Source organism: Oncorhynchus masou, chromosome 10 (genome assembly GCF_036934945.1).
Source record: "Oncorhynchus masou masou isolate Uvic2021 chromosome 10, UVic_Omas_1.1, whole genome shotgun sequence".
Classification (NCBI taxonomy): Eukaryota; Metazoa; Chordata; class Actinopteri; order Salmoniformes; family Salmonidae; genus Oncorhynchus; species Oncorhynchus masou.
The window spans coordinates 16,369,520-16,379,958 of NC_088221.1; the positions used below are offsets into that span (position 1 = coordinate 16,369,520).

Consider the following 10,439-nt stretch of genomic DNA (forward strand, 5'->3'; position numbering starts at 1 on the left):
TGTGTATTAATGTGTGTGTGTGTATTAATGTGTATGTGTGTGCAGGTATTAATGTGTGTGTGTGTGTGTGTGTGTGTGTGTGTGTGTGTGTGTGTGTGTGTGTGTGTGTGTGTGTGTGTGTGTGTGTGTGTGTGTGTGTGTGTGTGTGTGTGTGTGTGTGTGCGTGTATTAATGTGTGTCAAATCCAATCAAATTTTATTTGTCATGTACCGAATGCTGAAACGCTTACTTACACGCCCTTTACCAACAATGCACTTAAGTGGCCTCCCGGGTGGTGCAGTAGTCTAAGACACTGCATCACAGTGCTAGCTGTGCCACCAGAGATTCTGGGTTTGAGCCCAGGCTCTGTCCCAGCCGGCCGCGACTGGGAGGCCCATGGGGCGAGGCACAATTGGCTTGGGTTTGGCCGGCAGGGATATCCTTGTCTCATCGCGCACTAGCAACTCCTGTGGCGGGCCGGGCGCAGCGCACGCTGACCAGGTCGCCAGGTGTACAGTGTTTCCTCCAACACATTGGTGCGGCTGGCTTCCGGGTTGGATGTGCAATGTGTCAAGAAGCAGTGTGGCTTGGTTGGGTTGTGTTTCGGAGGAGGCATAGCTCTCGACCTTCACCTCTCCCGAGTCTGTACGGTTGCAGGGATGAGACAAGACTGTAACTACTACCAATTGGATACCACGAAATTGGGGAGATTAAAAAGGTGTTAAAAATAAAATAAAAACTATGCACTTAAAGTAAGAAAATAAAAAAATAGATGAAAATAGAATAGTAACACAATAACAATAGCGAGACTATATACAGTACAGGCTATATACTGTACAAGGTGTACTGTACAAGGTATACATGAATGCTTACGAGCCTGCTGCTGCCTACCACCGCTCAGTCACACTGCTCTATCAAATCATAGACTTAATTATAACATAATAACACACAGAAATACGAGCCTTTGGTCATTAATATGGTTGAATCCGGAAACTATCATTTCGAAAACAAAACGTTTATTATTTCAGTGAAATACAGAACCGTTCCGTATTTTATCTAACGTGTGGCATCCCTAAGTCTAAATATTGCTGTTACATTGCACAACCTTCAATGTTATGTCATAATTACATAAAATTCTGGCAAATTAGTTCGCAACGAGCCAGTTGGCCCAAACTGTTGCATATACCCTGACTCTGTGTGCAATGAACGCAAGAGAAGGGACACAATTTCACCTGGTTAATATTGCCTGCTAACCTGGATTTCTTTTAGCTAAATATGCAGGTTTAGAAATATATACTTCTGTTTATTTATTTCAAGAAAGGCATTGGTGTTTATGGTTCGGTACCGTCGTGCAACGATCAAGCTTTTTTCGCAAAAGCGTTTTTGTTAAATCATCCCCCATTTGGCGAAGTTGGCTGTCTTTGTTAGTGCCCCAACTGCTGCATGTACCCTGACCCTGTTGCAAGAGAAGTGACACAATTTAGTTAAAATAAATTCATGTTAGCAGGCAATATTAACAAAATATGCAGGTTTAAAAAGATATATGTTTGTATTGATTTTAAGAAAGGCATTGATGTTTATGGTTAGGTACACATTGGAGGAACGACAGTCCTTTTTAGCGAATGCGCACCGCATTGATTATATGCAACGCAGGATACGCTAGATAAACTAGTAATATCATCAACCATGTGTCGTTAACTAGTGATTATGATTGATTGATTGTTTTTATAAGATAAGTTTAATGCTAGCTAGCAACTTACCTTGGCTTCTTACTGCATTCAATGAACAGGCAGGCTCCTCGTGGAGTGCAATGAGAGGCAGGTGGTTAGAGTGCTGGACTAGTGAACTGTAAGGTTGCAAGATTGAATCCCGGAGCTGACAAGGTAAAAATCTGCCCCTGAACAAGGCAGTTTTAACCCACCGTTCCTAGGCCGTCATTGAAAATAAGAATGTGTTCTTAACTTGCCAAGTTAAATAAAGGTGTACATTTAAATATTTTTTTTAATCGGTGTCCAAAAATACCGATTTACGATTGTTATTAAAACTTGAAATTGGCCCTAATTAATCGGCCATTCCGATTAATCGGTCGACCTCTAGTTCAAGGTAGTTTGATTGAGATAATATGTACATGTAGGTTTGGTTGGGTGATTGATTCATGTACTATGTACAAGTAGGTAGGGGCTGAAAAGCAGAAAGTTTGGATAGCCATTTAATTAACTGTTCAGCAGTCATGGCTTTGGGGTAAAAAAGGTATTGTCATTCTAAATTGTCCGGTGGCGAGGGTTAGAAGCTGTTGAGGAGCCTTTTGGTCCTAGACTTGTAGCTCCGGTACTGCTCGCCGTGCGGTAGCAGAGAAAACAGTCTATAAATTGGGTGACTGGAATCTCTGACAATTTTATGGGCTTTCCTCTGACACCGCCTATTATATAGGTCCTGGATGGCAGGAAGCTTGGCCCCAGTGATGTACCGTGCCGTTCGCACTACCCTCTGTAGCGCCTTATGGTCAGATACCGAGCAGTTGCCATACTTTGCCATACTTTACTTTTGAGGATCGGGAGACCCATGCCAAATCTTTTCAGTCTCCTGAGGGGGAAAAGGTGTTGTCGTGCTCTCTTCACGACTGTCTTGGTGTGTTTGGACAATGCTAGTTCGTTGGTGATGTGGACACCAAGGAACTTGAAACTCTTGACCTGCTCCACTACAGCCCCGTCGATGTTAATGGGGGTCTGTTCGGCCCGCCTTTTCCTGTAGTCCACGATCAACTCCTTTGCCTTGCTCACATTGAGGGAGAGTTTGTTGTCCTGGCACCACACTGCCAGTTCTCTGACCTCCTCCCTATAGGCCTTCTCATCGTTGTCAGTGATCAGGCGTCAGCAAACTTATTGATGGTGTTGGAGTTGTATTTGGCCAAGCAGTCGTGGATGAACAGGGAATACAGGAGGGGACTAAGTACACACCCCATGTGGGGCCCCAGTGTTTAGGATCAGCGTGGCAGACGTATTGTTGCCTACTCTTACCACCTGAGGGCGGGCGGCCCATCAGGAAGTCCAAGATCCAGTTGGGGAAGTGTTTAGTCCCAAAGTCCTTAGTTTAGTGATGAGCTTCGTGGGCACTATGGTGTTGAACGCTGAGCTGTAATCAATGAACAGCATTCTCACATAGGTGTTCCTTTTGTCCAGGTGAGAAAGGGCAGTGTGGAGTGCGATTGAGATTGCGTCATCTGTGGATCTTTTGGGGCGGTATGTGAATTGGAGTAGGTCTAGGGTGTCCGGGAGGATGCTGTTGATGTGAGCCATGACCAGCCTTTCAAAGCTACTGACATGAGTGCCAAGGGGCGGTAATCATTTGGGGCAGGTTACCTTCGCTTCCTTAGGCACAGGGACTATGGTGGTCTGCTTGAAACATGTAGGTGTTACAGACTCGGTCAGGGAGAGGTTGAAAATGTCAGTGAAGACACTTGCCAGTTGGTCCTCGCATGCTTTGTTTACACGTCCTGGTACACGTCTGGCCCAGCGACTTTGTGAATGTTGACCTGTTTAAAGGTTTTCTTCACATCGGCTACCAAGAGCATTATCACACAGTCATCCAGAAGAGCTGGTACTCTTGTGCATGCTTCAGTGTTGCTTGCATCGAAGCGAGCATAAAAGGCATTTAGCTCATCTGGGAGGCTCGAGTCACTGGGCAGCGCGCGTCTGGGTTTCACATTGTAGTCCGTAATAGGTTTCAAGCCCTGCCATATCCGACGAGTGTCAGAGCCGGTGTAGTAGGATCCAATCTTAATCCTGTATTGATGATTTGCTTGATGGTTCATCTGAGGGCATAGCGGGATTTCTTATAAGAGTTCAGATTAGTCTCACACTCCTTGAAAGCAGCAGCTCTAGCCTTTAGCTTGATGCGGATGTTGCCTGTAATCCATGGCTTCTGGTTGGGATATGTCGTACCCACAGTGACTGTACGTACGTCACCAATGCACTTATTGATGAAGCCGATGACTGAGGTGGTGTATTCCTCAATGCCATTGGATGAATCCTGGAACATATTCCAGTCTGTGCTAGCAAAACAGTCCTGTAGTGTAGCATCCGCGTCATCTGACCACTTCCACATTGAGCGAGTCACTGGTACTTCCTGCTTTAATTGTTGCTTGTAAGCAGGAATCAGGAGGATAGAATTATGGTCAGATTTGCTAAATGGAGGGCGGGGGAGAGCTTTGTATGCCTCTCTGTGTGTGGAGTAAAGGTGGTCTAGGATTTTATGTCCCTGGTTGCACATATGACATGCTGGTAAAAATTTGGTAAAACTGATTTAAGTTTGCCTGCATTAAAGTCCCCCGCCACTAGGAGCGCCGCTTCTGGGTGAGTATTTTATTCTTTGCTTATGGCCTTATAGAGTTGGTTGAGAGCAGTCTTAGTGCCAGTTTTGCTTTGTGGTGGTAAATAGACCACTACGAATAATACAGATGAGAACTCTCTTGGTAGATCGTGTGGTCGGCAGCTTTTCATAAGGTACTCTACCTCAGGCGAGCAATACCTTGAGACTTCTTTAATGTTAAACATCGCGCACCAGCTGTTCTTGACAAAAAGACACACACCCCCACCCATCTTACCAGAGGTAGTGTCTCTGTTCTGCCGGTGCATGGAAAATCCCGGCAGCTCTATATTGTTTGTTTCTTCGTTCAGCCACGTCTCGGTGAAACATAAGATGTTACAGTTTTTATGTCCGGTTGGTAGGATAATCTTAATGGTAGGTCATCAATTTTATTTTCCAATAATTGCACGTTAGCAAGAAGAATGGAAGGCATTGGGAGTTTGCTCGCCTCCAAATTCTCAGAAGAATCCCTGATCTGCTTCCCCTTTTCCGGTGTCTTTTCTTCATGCAAAAGGCATGGATCTGGGTCTGTTACAGTGAAAGCAGGATATCCTTCTCGTCAGACTCGTTAAAGTAAAAAGTTATATTTGCATGATTTAGCATAATTAATCATTACCGTTGGCTCGACTGACCAATACCTCACAAAAGGCTTTCTCTCTCTCCAAGTTGAGACCTTGAAACTGAGATACCTCAGTTGTTCCCGTAGCAATATTCTGTACTTACTGCCAAGTTGAGGAACAGTGATAGTGAGGATTCCTCCATACACGGTCAGTCATTCACCCGCATGGCTGGGTTGACTTTGTAATCCGTAATAGTTTGCAAGCCCTACCACATCGGACAAGCGTCAGAGCTGGTGTAATAGGATTCGATCTTAGACTTGAATTGATGCTTTGCCTGTTTGATGGTTCATTGGAAGGTGTAGCGGGTTTTCTTATAAGCGGCCAGATTTGTATCCCACTCCTTGAAAGCGGCAGCTCTAGCCATTCCCTCAGTGAGGATGTTACCTGTAATCATTTACATTACATTTAAGTCATTTAGCAGACGCTCTTATCCCAATGCTTCTGGTTGGGATATGTACATACGGTCACTGATGCACTTATTAATTAAGCCGCTGACTGACGTGGTAAACTCCTCAATGTCGTCGGATGAATCCCGGAACATATTCCAATCTGTGCAATTTGTAAGTCGCTCTGGATAAGAGCGTCTGCCAAATGACTTAAATGTAAATGTAATGTGCTAGCGAAAATGTCCTATAGCTTAGTGTCCGCTTCATCTGACCACATCCGTATTGAGTTCATGACTTGTACTTCCTGTTTGAGTTTTTGCTTGTAAGCAGGAATCAGGAATATAGAATTATGGTTATGGTTACACAGGAGACATGCTGGTAGAAATTAGGTAAAATGGATTTCAGTTTCCCTGCATTAAAATCCCTGGCCACTAGGAGCACTGCATCTCGGGGAGGTTATGGCTTTATACAACTCATTGAGGGCGGTCTTACAGCCAGCATTGGTTTGTGGTGGTAAATAGACAGCTTTGAAAGATATAGATTAAAACTATTCTAGTAAATAGTGTGTTCTACAGCTTATCATGAGGTATTCTAACTCTGATGAGCAGAACCTTGAGACTTCCTTAATATTAGAGAGTGCGTAACAACTGTTGTTGACAAAGAGACACACACTCCCTCCCCTCAGTTTACCGGACACAGCTGTTATTTCTTGCCAATGTATAGAAAAAACAGCTAGATTTATATATTCCTTGGTCAGCTACAACTCGGTGAAACATTGGATATCACAGTTCATCTGATCACATTGATAGGATAGGCTCGAATGGAGCTAATCTAGTTTATTTTCCAGTGATTGCACGTTCACCAATAGAACGGAGGGTAATGGCGACTCATCCACTCGCCATCGCGATCTCATTAGATATCTCGCACCCCGACCTCAACAGTGCCGTCTCCGCCTCCTCCGAATTACAGGGATTTGGGCCTGGTCTGGAATGAGCATTATATAATTTGCCTCTGATTCGTTGAAATAGAAGTTCTCATCCAAATAGAGGTTAGTATTCGCTGTTTTAATATCCATAAGCTATTTTTGGTCATATGCAATGATGGCCGAAATATTATGTGGATAAAAGTTAGGAACATTGCAAAAAAACACAAAATATCAAAACTGGTCAAGAGCTCGTAAAACGGTGGACATCCCCTCCAGCGCCATTCTTTTGTGTGTAATAATTAGTGTGTGTGTATTAATGTGTGTGGTGTGTTGATTCAGGACATGCTGGGGGAGCTGTTCACTCCTATAGAAACACCAGAGGCCCAGAACAAAGGATTCCTCAAGGGTTTCTTTGGGGGCAACGCCCAGACCTTTGACAGAGAGGAGCTGTGTAGGTTACCTTCTATATTTTACGTGTGTTATTGATGTGTACCAAGTAAGCATGTGAGAGACAATTTGACACATATGAACCTTTTCCCACCCTTTATATTTTCATTTCTCTCTGCCTCTCGCTCCTATCCATCTCTCCAATTTCTTTTTCTATCTTTTTCTTTCTATCTATCATCTCCCTCCCCTCCTCTCCCTCTCCCTATAGTTGGGGAGGCAGCAGCGGGAAAGGCCTCTCGGAGTTTGGCCCAGCACATCCCTGGCCCAATGGGATTGGAGAACATGAAGGCTGCAGCCGGCGGCGTCGTGGGGGACCTGGCCCGAGCCCGCATCGCCCTGGACCAGAGAGGAGAGAGACTGGGCGAGCTGGAGGAACGCACCGCCCTCATGATGAACAGCGCCGAGACCTTCTCCACACACGCCCACCAGGTACGACCCCCCCAGCCAGTGATTGTGTGATGAAGCAACTTGGGGAAAGCAAGAGGGGTGTGTTATAAGGTGATATGCATCTTACCCTGTGTCTCTTTTCTATCTGTTCTCCACAGGTGATGCTGAAACATAAGGACAAGAAATGGTATCAGCTTTAAAGGCAGGACAGCGGGCTGTGACTGCCCCTCCACCTGGTGGGGGGGGGGGGGCACTATGCTGGGACATGGACCTTTACTCAATGGACATGAGAGCGATAGAGATAGAGAGAGACACAAGAGGGACTTTGTGTTAACGGGCCTTTCCGTAGGCCGTCTGTAATCATTGTCACAAGACTTGGACAGAGGGCAGTCACTTATCTAGACTATAGTGAGATGGACACAGACCAGGAAGTAAGTTGGTACGACAGGGGGAACTCAAAGTGGATGACGACAGTCCATCAGTGTGTGTGGGTGGGTTACCCAGATCTTGCTGTGTAGATACTCTAAAGTTAATAATCCAACAAGACTGCATGAAACTAAACAGATGATTACAAAAGAAGTTAAACTGCAATATTAAAAAGCAGCATGCTACTTTAACAGAGGGAAATAAAACAAAATAAAACTTTTATTTAATAATATAAGCCAACAACAGAAAGTATGGAATTTTTTTTATATTTTTTGAAATATGGAAAAAAAGATATATAAAAACGAAAATGTATTCCTGCATAGCTATAAAGCCACATTCTGTTTGCCTTGTTTTTATTACTTTCATTTTGTTTTTGAACACATTCTGAACACACATCATTTCAGTTTCAATACTTTCTTTACACAATACTACTACTGATGATACTATTCATATTCCCACCATTAGACACTGAGCTCAACCTATATCGTTATCCAAGGTCTCTGTGGTGTACTCACAGTGCAAAACCACAATCTACTCTTTCAACATATATCACTCCACACATTCTGAACAACTGAATTGTCAATTTTACTGGCACTAATTTCATTCTCTTGGCTGCTACTACTGACTAGACCTGTTACCAGGAAAAAAAGGTACATTTCACCCCCCTGCCAGAAATGTGTGAACACAGAGAATATATTGGTTAATAATGTGTGAACACAGAGAATATATTGGTTAATAATGTGTGAACACAGAGAATATATTGATTAATAATGTGTGAACGGTCATGGGAATGAGTTGTGTTGGCTGAGGTGCCACGGTGATAGTAGACTGTGAGGTCTGGATTGAGTGTGTTTATATTTCTAATCTGAACATATATAACATGATGTAATAATTCACGTGCCATAAATCAAGATGGGTGAAGCCCCTTACTGTAAACTAGCAAAGAGCTAATACTGTGTGGTAGTAATGACGTGTTTGCTGTAGATAAGAGTAGGCTAGCTGAGCCCAACTTTTCAGTATGGCCGTTGATAGGCGTCTGGCGCTGTAACTGGGTTTCTGGTTCTTTTGACAGAATTGTGACACCTTCTTTTATGTTTTGTTTTTGTTGTTGTTTGTTGCTTCTTCATTGGAATCTTCTGCTGCCTTTCTCATATTATGTATGAGTTTGTTGAGCCAGTGTGTGTCTCACGCAAGCCCATGTAAAGACAAAACTCTTACTCTTTCTTCTGCCAAAGCAATTCACGAATGAAGGTGTCAGTTGGAGGATTCATATGTCATCATATGTTATTGTGGGTGGTGGGTCCCGTGTTTACATTTTGGTATCCAGAGTGGTCCTCTTTTGCACGTTGATGAGAAAACTATGCTTCAGAAGTCTCCAGGGGTCTTGTTGAACAGGAGTAGGCCTAGCTAAAAGACTGAGGTAGAGTCAGATCCATTTAAGCACTACTACCATTTCGGATCAAACATATCCTGCGGTCGGTCCGTGTTGTTGATCTATATGGAGAAATGTAATAAGAGCGAGACTAACAATAGCCTACCATCATGAGTCTTGTGGTTGTCAGGTGTCGTTGGCACATACAGTATATGGATCTTCTATGTTACACATTTTGGTACATGTAAAGGAATCCAGACTGATATGAGTTTGAAGCAAAGTTGTTTCTATTCTTCGTTTTACTCGTAATTGCTCTTGATGACCTTAATGTAACCCCCCCCCCCCTTATCCTCACCCCCTAGTGGATGGTGGTAGCCTCTTCTCTCCTAAATGATCATCTATGTACAAAGATTGTTCTATGATACATGTTATTGTATATGTTGTACAAGTCAATAAGTGTACACGTAACACTGACAAGTCCTCTCGTAACTGATCTATTGTGACATGACAATACCATCATTTATTTTTCTGTTTTCAAAGGTTATGTTTGTATTTTTAAATGATATACGAAAGTCTAAATGATTGTTATGACCACAACAGTCACTCACTCTCCCTCACCAACGCTCACATATCCACCCTGCCTTGAACCACAGAAAGGTGGTTACCATAACCATACAGGCAACCATTCTCTCACACAACATATGTTACACAACACACACACACACACACACACACACACACACACGTAAAAACCTGCATTATCACTATTCATTTCACTCTGCTCCTTCTCAGGCAAATGAGACATTCCTAAAGGACAGACAGTCTACTGTGCTGGGAGCCAGTCAGCCCCAGACCCTAGAAAGAGTTGGATTCGATTGCCTGGCTGCTTTCCAGGCCAATATGAAGGCCATTGTCCATAACTGATTGTGGTGGTCTAATGAAGAGGGAACAGATCTATTTCCCTATGTGTACTATACCGTCTCTGAGGTTTGTGTTGAGTTAGAACCGGTGCAGTTAACTTCAATGGCTGAGAAAAAGAAAACCGGGACTTTTCCTGACATAAAGGGTGTTTTGTTTGTATGTTTATTTTGATTTTATATCAACTGTACAACAATGCTGGCTGGGAGTAAAGAAAAACACAAAAACATAGAAAAACAGGATATTCTTTCTCTGTAGATGTCTGTTAAATGAATCATGGTACTGTACCTGGTTATTCTGGCTGTGTCTCGTCACTGGAACTCTTGTCCACACTGTTGTTTCCTGGCCAAGCCAACCGTTTCTCTGGTTGTTTTCTCAATGATGGCAGCAAAGTTTGTCTTGTTTAAATGGATTCTACCACCTTTTGTTCTTATTGATATTATAGTAGTGTAATAGAGATTACTGGAAAAAAGAACTGAAAATATGTTGATGCAAATCAAAAATTCAAATAAACATTGATTGATGTACACACCAGAGTAACCTGTACTGCTTTGTTCCCCCAACTACACAGTAAAGAGCTGTGGTATGAAGCCATAACGATTGTTAAAATTGTA

At 43.2% G+C, this 10,439-nt stretch overlaps 1 protein-coding gene across 1 annotated transcript in view; it reads left to right on the forward strand.

The window, feature by feature from the left end:
- Positions 1–10,354, forward strand: part of stxbp5l (syntaxin binding protein 5L) — a 240,711-nt gene extending 230,357 nt beyond the window's left edge. The window contains exons 25-27 of the mRNA XM_064976038.1: positions 6,615–6,726; positions 6,931–7,151; positions 7,268–10,354. Coding sequence (XP_064832110.1) covers positions 6,615–6,726; positions 6,931–7,151; positions 7,268–7,309 — 375 coding nt within the window. The 3' untranslated portion in view covers positions 7,310–10,354. The remainder of the gene's footprint in view (positions 1–6,614; positions 6,727–6,930; positions 7,152–7,267) is intronic.
- The last annotated feature ends 85 nt before the right edge of the window (positions 10,355–10,439 follow it).